Genomic DNA, 13,308 nt, shown 5'->3' with positions numbered 1-13,308 from the left:
AGTCCAAAATATGAGACATGATAATCAGCTCTTAGGGAACATAAACCACCCAGTTGAAGGAGAGGTGCATAAACAAGAGAGATTAGACCATTTCTTCTAGTGCCAGAGAGCAGGGCTGCAGTGGTCTGAGGAAGAACCCCAGTTAACTAAAGAAAGGTCCCACGTTGGAGATGTTTATGGTACTTTTCTGAGCCTTGCCAGAATATCCCTTAAAAGAGCTCAAAACAGAACTTTGTACAGGAAAAGAAGCTGGTGGAACAAGGATGGGGTGACTATAAAAGGAGCCCCAAAAAAAAAAAAAAAAAAAAAAAAAAAAGCAGACTGTATCCTTGAGATTCCTAGGCTAAAATGCAAGGTGGCATGGACCTGCCCCTTGATGGGATACACAGTTAGGAGTTAGGTTACTCTTTTTCATCTCTGCTTTCCTCCTTTTTACCATTAACCTGCCTGTCTCTCTCTCTCTTTTTTTTTGGTACCAGGGATTGAAGTGAGGGGCACTTAACCACTGAGTGACATCCCTAGCCCTGTTTTGTATTTTATTTAGGGTTAGGGTCTCACTGAGTTGCTGAGGCTGACTTTGAACTTGTGATCTTCCTGCCTCAGCCTCCTGAGTGGCTGGGATTACAGGTTGCCTGCCTCTTTCATCACAAAATGAGACTCTAGTGAAGGGTTGAGCAACTTTTTCTTTACAGAACTAGATAGTAAATATCTTAGGCTTTACAGGTCATATCTATGTTGCAACTACTCTCCCCTGCTTGTTGCAGTACAAAAGCAGCCACAGATGGATGATAAGTAAACAAATGGACACCGCTGTTCCAAGCAAACTTTATTTATGACACTGAAATATTAATTTCATACCATTTCAAGATGTCACAAAATATTCTTTAGAAAAAAAATTTTTTTCCCCAGTATTGGAGATGGAACCCAGGGATACTCTATTACTGAGCTATATCCCAGTCCTATTTATTTTTTCTTTTGAAACAGGATCTTGCTAAATTGTTGAGACTGGCCTCAAATTTGCAGTCCTTCTACCTCAGTCTCCTAAATTGCTGGGATTACAGTGTGTGCCACCATAGCCAACCAAACAGGATTTTATACACTTGTAAGGAACAAGAATTACTAATTGGGTCAAGGTGGCACACGCTTGTAATCACAGCAATGGGAGGCTGAGGCAGGAGGATCAGTTTGAGGCCAGTCTCAGCAATTTATCAAGGCTTCAACTTAAGTGAGACCCTGTCTCAAAAAAAAAAAAAAAAAAAAAAAGTAAAGAAAAAAAACAATTCCTAATTAACAAGATTTTTTTTTCTAGAACAAATTCAAAGTAGTGTGTTATGTTAATGTTGTGTACTTGAAAGCAATGCAACTGCATTCTCTTCTAAAAATAATCTTTACTCAAGACTTCTTACCAAATCCTTACTCTATATTACTAGTTTTTAATTCAATAGCACTGATATGTGCTTCATAACTCACAATGGGGAAAAGAAGGTAGGAGACCTCCACCCTGTTTCAGATCTGACAAACCACCAAATTATGAGGTGGGGGTAAGGGTCAAAGCAGCAGGCAACTACAGGCTCCTCCCCACTATTACCAAGCTCCTCTGTAGTATTGTTTGTTGTCCCTTACAACTGAGAACAAGGGTTAGGGGTGTAGCTCAATGGGAGAGGCATGTGCTTGGCATGCACAAGGCCATGAATTCAATCCTCAGAACAGAAAACAAACAAAGCGAGCCATATCATTTCAAAACATGCACTTGTGTGTGCATGATGCACACACACGCGCACAAAACTGCATTTCAACACAAAGTTGTTTCCCTATTTCTCTTCTCTGCCTTATGAGGGATTTCTGAGAAATGAGAAAATGTCACTTCCCACAGCCTCTGCAGTTTTTGTTTTTTTAAATCATGAAGAGGAGTGGGGGGAGAGGAAAGGAGTATACTACTTAAACGCATATAGTATTATTCCAAAACTTAATAGACTAAGAAAAACACCCTTATTCTCTTTACCTGAGCAGTGCCCCACCTTTCCTTAGATCTGGGCTCTTAGAGTCAACAGGAAATAAACAAGATATCTTGCCCTCAGGAAATTTCAGTAACAAAGCAGTGAAACTCAACAGCTGCTCCAGTACAGCAGCCCAGCTGTCTGCCCTCCTCCCATTTCCAAGGACAGGAGATGGGTGGGAACTGCTCCAAGCAACCAAAAGAATGGAGTAGGAAGGAATGCAGGCTAGATTTAGGCATAGGAGATTAAAAAAATAAATGCATAGGAAAGCAGTGTTTCCTAGGGAAACCCTCTTTCTGTCCCCTAGATCAGAATACCCAAAAGTCAAAACCAGCTCAGTACATTACACAATGTATGGCAACAATTTCAAAACCAGTTTCTCCTAGCTGGGTGTGGTGGCGCATGCCTGTAATCTCAGGACTCTGGAGGCTCAGGCAGTAGGACTGCAAGTTCAAAGCCAGCCTCAGCAATTTAGCTAGGCCCCAAGCAACTTAGAGCCTGTGTCAAAATTTTTTTTAAAAAAGAGGGGCCTGGGGATGTGGTTCAGTGGCTAAGTGTTCCTGGGTTCGATCCTGGTACCAAAAAAAAAAAAAAAAAGGCCAGCTCTTCTTCCTAATACTACACACAAACAGTTAACTTTTTAGGGCACAGAATTGAGAATCTCTCTTCCCCCCAGTGCTAAGAATAAAAAACCTAGGGTCTTCAGAATGCTAGGCAAGTGCTCCACCTAAGTTATATGCCTGGCCTGAATATGTTCTTTTGCTTTTTGTTACTGGGGATTGAACCCAGGGGCCCTTTTTCACTGAGCTACACCCCCAGTCCTTATTTTTAATTTTTTATTCTGGACAGGATCTCCCTAAGTTGCTGAGGGTCTCGCTACATTGCTTAGGCTGGCTTAGAACTCTGAATTCTCCTACCTCATCCTCCTGAGCTGCTGGGATTGTAGGCATGCACTACCACACCTGGCATAAAAAATAGTGAGCTCTTTACCTCACTGTACCTGTGCACCTGTAGACCCAGCTATTTGGGAGGCTGAGGCAGGATGGCTTGAGTTCAAGGTCAGCCCAGGCAACACAGGGAGACCCCATCTAAAAATAAAATAAAATATAAGTTTAGTGAGGGAGTCTGAGTTCAATTTCTCCTCTGAACTGGAAGACCCCCCCACAACCCCTTGTAGTGGCCCTATAACTTGGCTGCCATGGCCCCCTTGAATAAATTTGTCTTGTCTTGTTTTGTTTTTCCTCAGTATAGGGGTTTGAACCCAGGAGCATTCTACCTGAGCTGTATCACCACACTTTTCCAGACAGGGTCTTGCTAAATTGTCTATGATGGCTCTGAACTTATGATCCTCCTGCCTCAACCTCCCAAGGAGCTGGGATTACAAGTGTTTGCCATTGTGCCTGGGTGCCTTCTCATTATTTAAAAAGTGGAGACAGGCATGGGTGGTGGCACACCCCTGTAATCCCAGCAGCTCAGGATGCTGAGGAAGTAGGATCACAAGTTCAAAGCCAGCCTCATCAATTTGGCGCAGCCTTAAGCAACTCAAGACCCTGTCTCAATATAAAAAATAAAAAGGGCTGGGAATGTGGCTTAGTGGTTAAGCACCCCTGGGTTCACTCCCTGGGACCAAAAGAAGAAATAATAATAAACTGGAAAACTAATCTAAGGTGAAACCTAACAGTTAAATGTTTTGTTTTGTTTTTTTTCCCTTGTCTGCTTCCTTGGCTCTTTCACTGCTCCAGCACACCTTGTCCCCTGCTAACTTGAATAAACATACACATGTGACCACATGAGGGCGGGAAGAATACCAAGTGGGGGTGGTGAAATTCTGAATGGAATGTAGCCTCAGCCAGTTAGGGGGCCTGGGCTGAAACCTCTGGCACTGGCTGTGGATTTATACAGGCAAAGAAGTCAAAACAATGAGCTCATGGGCAGGAATGCAGCCTGTGGGGAAGTCTGGGTGGCCAGAGCAAACTGGTTTTTTGAATTGGGATGGGAAGAGCAGTAACTGAGACTCCCATGGGAACAAGATTAGGGAGAGTGGCAGCCACCATTCAGTATTTTGGGGGTCCAGTTAAATAACTTCCAGGAGATGCCCCCTATTAAAATTCTGTTCTACAGAAATTAGAGTGCTCTCAGATCTATACTCAAAAACTTGTTTCCCTCCATTTAGCAATACCTTCAGTACCTTAGCAAAACCCTGCCTCAAAATAGTGGTGCATGTACAACTACGTAAAAACAAATTCCATCATTAGTACAACTATAATGCACCAATAAAAAATGTGGAAAAATAAAAATGGGAATATAGTTTAGTGGTAAAGTACTCCTGGGTTTAATCCCCAGTACAGTGTGGGGATGGGATTCTAGCCTGGCATGGAAGTATGCTTTCCAGCTAGTCAGGTGGTGGCTGAAGTAGGAGGGGCAACTTGAGCTCAGGTGTTTGTGGTCAGCCTGGGCAACACGGCAAGAACTGTCACCAAAAAACAATCGAATCTGAATTTTAATAGGTGTTTGATACATCTGCCTAGAGGCAGGTTCCCAGGCCCCATCTTGGCACATGCTCTACATAATTTAAGATAACAAGGGCTGGGGAGGGAGCTCAGTGGTAGAACCTTCCCTGATCATGCCTGAGGCCAGAGTTTGGATCCAGAGCATTGAAACAAAACACTGTAACAACTATGAAACTATGGAAGAGGGACAGAATAAAATTTTCAAATCTTCAAATTAAGGCCTTTGCGGAATGTGGGAAAATTCCGGACAACTAAATGGATCACACTGTGGATTACATGCCTATAATCCCAGTGATTTTAAAGGTTGAGGCAGGAGGATTTCAAAGTTTGCAAATTTGGGCAAGCTTCAGAAGCTTAGTGAAACCATGTATGGGAGGTGGGGGTGGGGAAGGCTGGGGATTGTAGTTCAGAGGTAGGTATGGGTGCGGATGCCCATACCTACACCCTTCTGTGCGCATAACATGCTTGATAAACCAAGCAAAAACAAACAAACAAACACCTAGAATATTTGACTGATAATCCTGAGTTTCAGGAATAAAATGGCCAGAGCTTTGGGCATCTGACTGGAGTTATGCTACACACCAGCTATACAAGTTATTTCACTTTAATTTTGTAAAATTTTCCCACTGTCAATTATTTTAAAGAAAACAAATTTTTTTCCTTTGGGTGCTAGAGACTGAGAGCCTGGCAATTGCTTAGCCTACACCCTACCACTGAGCAACTCCCCCAGACCCAAGAGAAAATTTTTTGAAAGCTAACAGTATAAAGGAAGACCTAGCTCTAAAGATCACAAAACAGGAACTAAAAGTTTGGTGGTATCAAATAAAGGGAAGTGTTGATTATTGACTCCTCTAGTGATTCAGGTTACCTAGTTACTATCTGATCAAAGTTTTTAAAGTGTAAAACTGTAAGACTACTGCTAGCAACTGGCTTCACATTACAATGCAAGTAGGAGCTAGAGCACTGAGCAGAACCTGACACAGGCCAAGATTTGGAACCTTTATGCTTGGGAGGGCATTTGTACAAAGCAACTTTATAATAAAAAAATGTTCTGAGCCAAAAGCGTTTAAACACACAAATGGGAAAATGAATCTTGTTTGCTTGATTAGCATTTGGTGCTCTGGGCTGAAAAACCAGTATGCAAACCTCTCATTTGCACATTTCCATGGTGATTCAGTTCCCTTTCAAGGTAGCTGAAAATAAGGGCTTGCTCAAGTTTTTCAAACTGACTTGCTCATTCTCATCTCCTTTTTGGGAGAAGGGGGAAAAGCATTGAACAGTATCAAGAACTTCCTCAAAACTTATTCCTAGGGGCTGGGGTTGTAGCTCAGTGGTACAGCGCTTGCTTTTAGCATGTGTGAAGCACTGGGTTTGATTCTCAGCACTGCATATAAATAAACAAAAGGTCCATCGACAACTAAAAAAAATTTTTTAAAAACTTATTCCTAGTTTCATCGCAAAAGGTTAAGAGAAGAGAATGTGAAATAACAGCTTTAAGTGAACCCTCTTACCTCAGAAATACAACTTAGTGACTCAAAAATCAGAACAGGGATTTTTACTTTTATATTAAGTGTACTGTAACTGAAGTATAAGAATTACTCCAAAGTGCAGCAATAATTAACTAAAGAATCAACACCTTAGCTGTCTCTCCCTCTGGAGATAGCCAGCATTCAGTGTCTACATTCCTTGCTTTACCCTGAAGGACTCTATGTATCTTACTTTCCTAGATACACCTGTCTTTGGAGAGAAAAAAACCCTTCAACTTAAATGAAAAGAAACTCTTTTCTAAATTAATCTATACATATTTTCTCAGTTGACTTCCCTAAAGAGACTTGCCTAAGAGGGAGAAGGAAAGTGTCAATAGAAAGGACCCATACCACACCTTACATTTGAAAAAAAAAATGATTTATTTTTTTCTCAGGAAAAAAACAGGACGTTAGGGAAACACTACATTTTACAACCCACATTGATTTGTAGTTGGTCCTAACACTTCCTGGAACAGCTGTCAAAAACACTAGCTGTTTAACCAGAACCAAAGTGTTCACCCCAATAGAATGTACATGGACATCACTAGAGGACTGCATGTTTTTCCCTGAGAGAAGCATAAGACAAACAGAAGTCACTGAGAAAGCTATTCCAAGCAGTTCCTCCCTTCTCCATTTTGGAGGATTTGCCTGAACTATGCAGCTAGTCAGCACTCGAACCACGTGCCTCTTCTCCCTATAAACCAATTGTTCCACCGCTTCCCAAACCATTTGGGCTCCCTAAGCCCTCAAGTGTTCTGGACCCAAAACACCAACTAATATCCGGTCTACATTTCAGCAGTCACACCTAGTGAATTGGGAAGTGGTGCTTCTAAACACCAATCTACACCTATGCCTTATTTCCACAACTGGATATGGGGAGAAAGGCCTTTTAGTCACCTTAACCAGATCTTAAGATTAATTAAAAACTACATAAAGTGCTTTTAGGTCCTTAAGAGATAGACATGATATAAATAAGTGGTTTGTGATCAAGAATGATAAATACATAGGTAAAAATAGCTCTAGCAAGATGACCTTATGGCTCTGGAGATGGGCAGGCAAGGCAATTCTTCCCCATTACATTCTGAGTCATTTTATTCATGCCTATTTTTATCTGGAGTCCACAGACTAAAGGTCATGTTCTGGGGCTGAAGCTTTCAAATGACCCTAGTTCCAACAGCTTTCTTCAGTTTACCAATAGCTTTTATATAACTCTTTGAGGTTGTTTTAACAGAGCCCACTTCTTTATATAAAATTTAAGTGAGCTTATTCAAATGCAAAGGAAACTTCAGAAAGCCAATGTAAAATGATGTTTTCCTGAAAATTCTTAAAAGGACTTTTGAAACCTTTTTCCCCAAAGATAGGTTAAAACAAGTGAAAAGGTATCAATCCAAGGACAAGGGACTCCCTTCCCATCCCCACTGACTGTCATTGTTCCAGGACCCATGGTATTACTACCTCCCAACAGGACAAAATTCATAAATGATGAACGTCTGCTGACTCTTGAGGTGGGGGGGTGGCATTAGGGAAGAAAGGGGTCACTCAGGTTCATAGTGCTAAAAACTAAAAGGTCTAGGTAAGAGTTCAGGGATGGCAGGGTAAAGATGCAGAAACTGATATAAATATCTGAAGAGGGAGCAGAACAAGCAGCAAATATTTCAACGAAGGACAGAAGTAAATGTGTTCAATACATCAGGTTTGAAATCCACCGAGATGCCAATGCAAAAATTCAAAACAAAGCTTGGGAATCATTAATAGAAAAAAAACAATAAGTATTTCTTTTATTGATATATGAGGCTTAAACCTGTGTTTAACAAGCAAGCCCCATAATAGCACCATAGTTAGACTCTAGCCTGCTTTTCCAAGCCATCATTTTACAACTTATTAAGCAAACAAGGGATCCAATGTCTCTCATCCACCTGATGTTATCTTTTTATAAACAATGCTAATAAGTCCCACTTGGAACAGCTGAAAATCCTTCAGTAAAAGCTTTAAAGATGAGCTCATTCACTCAGTTTAAATTTCACCAGTTAAATTAGGTCAAATGGAAGGAACTTAAATGAGTAGTTGCCTAATCAGAGCCCATTATTTTTAAGTCACTAGCTTATCCCCACCCCTGCAAAAACAAAAACAAAAACAAACAAAACTTAGAACTCCACTTTGACTCAATTATTGAAAATCTACATATAACCAAATTAAAGGATTAATGTTCATTCCACAACTTTTCAATCCCAGGTTTAAAAAAAAAAAAAAAAAAAAAACTATCTAAGGAATACTTACCAATACCAGATTGGAAAATTAAAGCCTGCATAGTTATGAATCAGATTTGTCCCACTACAACCAGGTTGCACACACTCACAGTTGATTCTGTAAATACTCTAGAACTGACCAGGAGAAAGTTTAGAATAGAAAAGCTATATGAAGAAATAGATTCCTAACTGAAGAAGTTGTAGATTTCAAAGTTTAAATTCGAGACTTTTCTCCTTTTATGTTCACAGAAATATTTTCTCTGTAAAAATATACATTTTTACAGACAAATACATTTATAAGTTGTTTCTGTCTTAAAAAAATGAGAATATTCATATTTGTAACTAGCTGAGCCTTTAAGTACTCTTGGTCATTACTATGCTAATAAACTAAGAATCATTCAAACCAAGCCAAAGTAGAACAGGTAGAAAAATCCTGAACACTTGGATCTTCTATCAAGAAGTATACCTGGGAAAGCTAATTAGAGAGGAAAAGCTTCCCTTCATTTTTGCACAGTACTGAGGCTTCTAGTCATAGCTCAATTACTTGGAGCTTAAATCATTTCTTATAGGTCACTGGCATTGTTAGTGCTTCTCTTTAACACTATAGGAAATTAATGAATTCGGTGGGCATATTTAATGAATTCTATGACTAGCCTGGCTACTGGCCACTCTTCTGGTTCTAGACAAGGAAATTTAAGTTTTTCCATTTTTATCTTCACTAAATCTAACAGTCCTCCTCCATGGCCTCCCAGTTTGCTTGGTGCTGAAAGTGAACTTTGCTTCTTTCATACAGTGAACTCTTCAAGGGGGACTACTTTTCCCATGTATTTATTCTCGTTAGACATAATCCTCTTGCCACTTGCTTTCTGGCTAGGTTGCTAGAGTGAAACTCTTGGAGGTTACAGCCTGGGCAGCTTGAAGTCCAACTTCATAAATACATTTGATTTCACAGAAGTTTTGGTGGCTGGAGTTGGTTAAGAGTCAACTATTGCACTTACAAGGCTATCTTATTAGATATGCCAAACCAGCTCCTACTCCAGCAACACCTGCAAAAGCCAGCAGCACATTTCTGATGCCGCCTTCTAGGTCCTCTACATGGAAGAACTCCACAAACCCATCCTAGAAAACAAAAAAGAAAAGCACATTTTCAAGTATGGGTTTCTGCCCCCTTATACAGAGAAAAGATGAATTTAAATATCTAAGGCACCCCCCCCCCAAAACGATGACGAACCAATTATTATTCATCCCTGGGCTGCAAAAGAGAAACATTTTTGGAGTCCTTCAGTAAATAGGTACCCATTAATAGTTAAATGTTATTTTACTGTGTATTGCTCATATTGTGACAAACTAAAAGGACTGAGTACCACTGTTTAGGTAAAAGGGACACCCCCATCCCAAAATTACTACTCTCAAATCCCCACCACACAAGAGCTTAACTGTGTATGTGTATATTAATATTTCTCAACGCGGTTAAGTACATTCTGCATTAGAGCCATCTGGGTGTTATGCTGAAAACACAGGCTCCACCCAATAATGGGCCCTAATAAGAATGTATTTTAATTGCCATACCCAGGTGACTTATTTCTTCACGATTTGTATCCATTGAAGATTATCCGATTGAATTACAAGAATAACCTACAGAAAACCAGGACTTCTGATACAATTCAAGACCACCACAGCACTCTTTTCTACAAACCCACTACTTAAATCAACATCAAGCAACCAGAAGATCTTAAGTTCTGGAATAAATCTTCAGATAGTCCCAGTTTCTTCAGAAAATCCCCACTCTGTTTTCACTCTTATGCTCCCCTTCGATTCCAAAGCAAACTTACCCAGCCTCTTTGTTTGACCAGCCAGTCCCGTTTTGTCCTTACGAGAACATCTGTGATACTCTCTGCTAAAGGTTCGATGCAGTTTTCTTGGTTTATGCTCTTCAAGTGTTTGGCCACAAAGGCACCAAAAGAAATTAGAGTCACAATCCTGCCCCAGTTTGTTACTCCGTCACTGAAAACATGGACCATCACTCGAGACAAAGATTTGACATCATCTTCGTTTTTGATGTCCAGTTTCCGAAGCATGCCTGAGAGGAAGAAAAGCATGCACGTCCCTCATGGCCTCCTTTGTCTAAACCAGGACACGATTCGCCTGCCCACCCACGGCGGGGGAAGTCGCTATTTGGGCTCTATAGAACTCAGGTCGACCCCACTTCAAATTGACATCCCACCCTTTCCGGTCTTTGAACAGAACTGCCATTTACAAAAGAATCAAGATGGGCGGAAACAATGACTCATGGCCTGAATATTCTGGTTTCAGAAATAGGGTAAGACTCGTTTCAACACTGACTTCTTTCGGTTTCTGCCCACCCTCGGTGAGTGAGTCCAGGGAGACATGGAAAAAAAGGCCTTGGTGAGTAACCAACCCTTACCTTGGAAGGCCGTCTCGTGGTTGCGTTGCACTCCGTCCCCGACCCGTCGTAGGGTCTCTAGCGCCTTCCGGCTGGCGGCCCCAGATCCGCCCATTGGCTTTGCGTCCTTGGCGCCTGTTGCCTGCTCTCGAAGGTACCTAGAGATAATCTCCAGCGACTGCCGGTACAACTCGTCGTCCTCCTCCTCCGCTGGGGGCGGCGTCGAGGGTAGTGACCCGTCAGTGCTGGGGCTCTTACTGGCCTCCCCGACCAACTCCAGCAAGGGCAGGACAGCCGGTCGCTTCCCAAGAGGCTCGGGCTCATATCCGTCCAGTTCCTCTTCGGGCGACATGGCGGCGTCGGCGGTGGGGGCTTCCATCTCCTCCGGCGGCGACACGCAGTAGGTGGGCGCGAAGAACAGTCGCCTCGCCGGGGTCGCGGTGACGTCGGGGACCTCGGCGCCAATGGGCACCGGCCGCGCGACCCTTCGGGCGTCTTGCGCCTGAGCGGTCGGGGGGCTCGCGCCGGCGCTTCCGCCAATCACAGTGCCGGCTTCCCCTCCCCCTACCTCTCGCCGAGCAGTGGCCTCCTTCTCCGCGGCCAAGAGCCGCCCTCCAGGCGGAGTGGCGCCGCCACTGCCGGCCCCTAGCCCAGCGCCCCCACAGTAGAGGTTGAGTCCGATTACCGCGTTTCTTTTAAGGCCAAACATCGCAAGACGTCGCTGCCACCCGCTGCCTGTCGGTGTGAGAAAAATAGGGGAGGCCTCGACTCCTTACTTGAAGGAAGCGGAAGTAAGGAGTGGGAGAGGTTCTCCTAGATCACGGTTTTAGAGCCAGTCCTACGCGGTGGCGTCAGAAAAACTGAAAGGAAAAAAAAAAAAAAAAGGGATCCCCATAAAAGGGGAAAAGGGCGGAAGCTTCCGGAGAGTTGCGCACGACCGGGGCGGGGCCGGGAAGGCGACTTCCTGTCTCCGGGCCTCTGGCTGCCGGTTACGTAACGGTGGCTTTGAGCTCTTCGGCTCGTGGGGTTCTGCACCGGTCGATACTGGAGCGTTCTTGTGATTCTCTCCGACTCGCGAGCTCCGTTTTTTGGGCGGCCAGAGGTTTTTGTTTGTTTTTCCTCTCGGTTACTGGGGATTCAACTCAGGGGCGCTCAACCACTGAGCTACATCCCCAACTCTTTATCTATCAAATTTTCTGAGACAGGGTCCTTGTTCAGTTCAGTTGACTAGGATATCTTGGAACTTTCGATCCTCCTGCCTCAGCCTCCCGAGTCACTGGGATTATAGGCGTGCGTCACCGTGCCTGGCTTGTGTCAGAGGTTTTTACTGGCTATTAATCGAATCAATAAACCAGCCTCTTTTTTTTTTTTTTTTTTTTTGCACCAGGGATTGAACCCAAGGGCGCTTAACCACTGAGCCACATCCCCAGCCCATGTTTTTATTTTTTATTTTGAAACGGCCTCGCTAATTAACAGGCTGTCTTTGAACCTGCGGTCCCCCTGCCTCAGCCTCCCTGGCCTCTGTGATTATAAGTGAGTGTCACCACCCCTGGCTCCAAATCAGTCTTTTAATTTTTAGTTGTGGATGGACACAGTGCCTTTATTTTTATATTTTTACATGGTGCTGAGGATCGAACCCAGTGCCTCACACATACCTGGCAAGCGCTTTACCCCTGAGTTACAACTCCAGCCCTCCAAATCAGTCTTAACCATTGAATCACCCAGAGGTTGAGGGAAAGGGTATGAAGAGCAAATCTTACAGAGATTAAATAAGAGGGAAGTGTTGGGGACCTGTAGTCATTTTGCACGTCCTCAGCTTGCTACTCAGTCCAGCAATGTTTGGAACATTCCGAGGACTACCATAAAGAACCATTTATATATAAGTGGATTATGCAAAATTGTTCCTCGGCAGTTAAACAATATTCCAGTCTTCTACGTTTCCCCTTCCCCTATCTCTCTTCCACTTTCTGGTGCTGTTTACAAATAAGCCTTACTGAATCAGCACCTTTCCTGAGAGTGCTGACTCTTATTTTTGTATTGAAAATAAGGCATGTTAACTTTAGGGAGTTGCCATGTATGTCAACTTCAGTGGAAGATAAGGTATTTGAGGAACATAAGCAGAAAAGGTAAAGAGGGTTCATATTCATTGAAATATGGTTTAGCCAGGTGCAGTGGCGCAGGCCTGTAATCCCAGCTGGTCTTGAACTTGCTATCCTCCTGCCTCAACCTCCTGAGCTGCTTGGATTACAGGCCTGTGACACTATACCCAGTCAAAACTGCATTTCTTTTTATTTTCCTTTTTTTTTTTAAATTTTTTAAAATTTTTTGGAGATGGGGTCTCCCTGTGTTGTCTGGGCTGATCTCAAACTTGTGGGCTTAATTGATCCTCTTGCCTTACCAAGATTCCTTAAACAAGATATAAAAAGCAGTAACTGCCTGGTACAATGATACACACCTATAACTCCAGCTACTGGCAAGGCTGAGACAAGAGGATCACAAATTCAAGGTTAGCCTAAGCAATTTAGTGGGACCCTCTTTTCATTTTGGGGGCAGGTACTACGGATTTTTTGTATTTTATTTATTTAAAGACAGGGTCTCACTGAGTTGCTTAGTGCCTCGATTTTG

General features: G+C 42.8%; 1 protein-coding gene across 2 annotated transcripts; it reads right to left on the bottom strand.

The window, feature by feature from the left end:
* Positions 1–6,390: 6,390 nt before the first annotated feature.
* Mcl1 (MCL1 apoptosis regulator, BCL2 family member) lies at positions 6,391–11,530 on the bottom strand. 2 transcript variants are annotated; one of them, XM_047550787.1, is made up of 3 exons: positions 10,705–11,520; positions 10,112–10,359; positions 6,391–9,398 (listed from the first exon to the last, which is right to left on the bottom strand). In XM_047550787.1, the coding sequence occupies exons 1-3, from the start codon at positions 11,390–11,392 to the stop codon at positions 9,282–9,284; spliced, it is 1,053 nt and encodes a 350-aa protein (XP_047406743.1). In that variant the 5' UTR covers positions 11,393–11,520; the 3' UTR covers positions 6,391–9,281. The 2 variants fall into 2 exon arrangements, with proteins under 2 accessions (XP_047406743.1, XP_047406750.1); XM_047550794.1 differs by lacking the exon at positions 10,112–10,359 and having other exon boundaries at positions 10,705–11,530.
* Positions 11,531–13,308: the final 1,778 nt, after the last annotated feature.

The sequence above is a fragment of the Sciurus carolinensis genome, chromosome 1, assembly GCF_902686445.1.
Source record: "Sciurus carolinensis chromosome 1, mSciCar1.2, whole genome shotgun sequence".
Classification (NCBI taxonomy): Eukaryota; Metazoa; Chordata; class Mammalia; order Rodentia; family Sciuridae; genus Sciurus; species Sciurus carolinensis.
The sequence above is the reverse complement of the archived record's forward strand: the minus strand, read 5'-3'. Positions and strand labels throughout refer to the sequence as shown.

Excerpts from the sequence above, each read along its gene's own strand:
- Mcl1 (XM_047550787.1), bottom strand. The coding sequence starts at position 11,392 with ATGTTTGGCCTTAAAAGAAACGCGGTAATCGGACTCAACCTCTACTGT. Across the intron at positions 10,360-10,704 it reads CCACGAGACGGCCTTCCAAG|GCATGCTTCGGAAACTGGAC; the intron begins GTAAGGGTTGGT and ends TCTTCCTCTCAG. Across the intron at positions 9,399-10,111 it reads TGGTCAAACAAAGAGGCTGG|GATGGGTTTGTGGAGTTCTT; the intron begins GTAAGTTTGCTT and ends TTTGTTTTCTAG.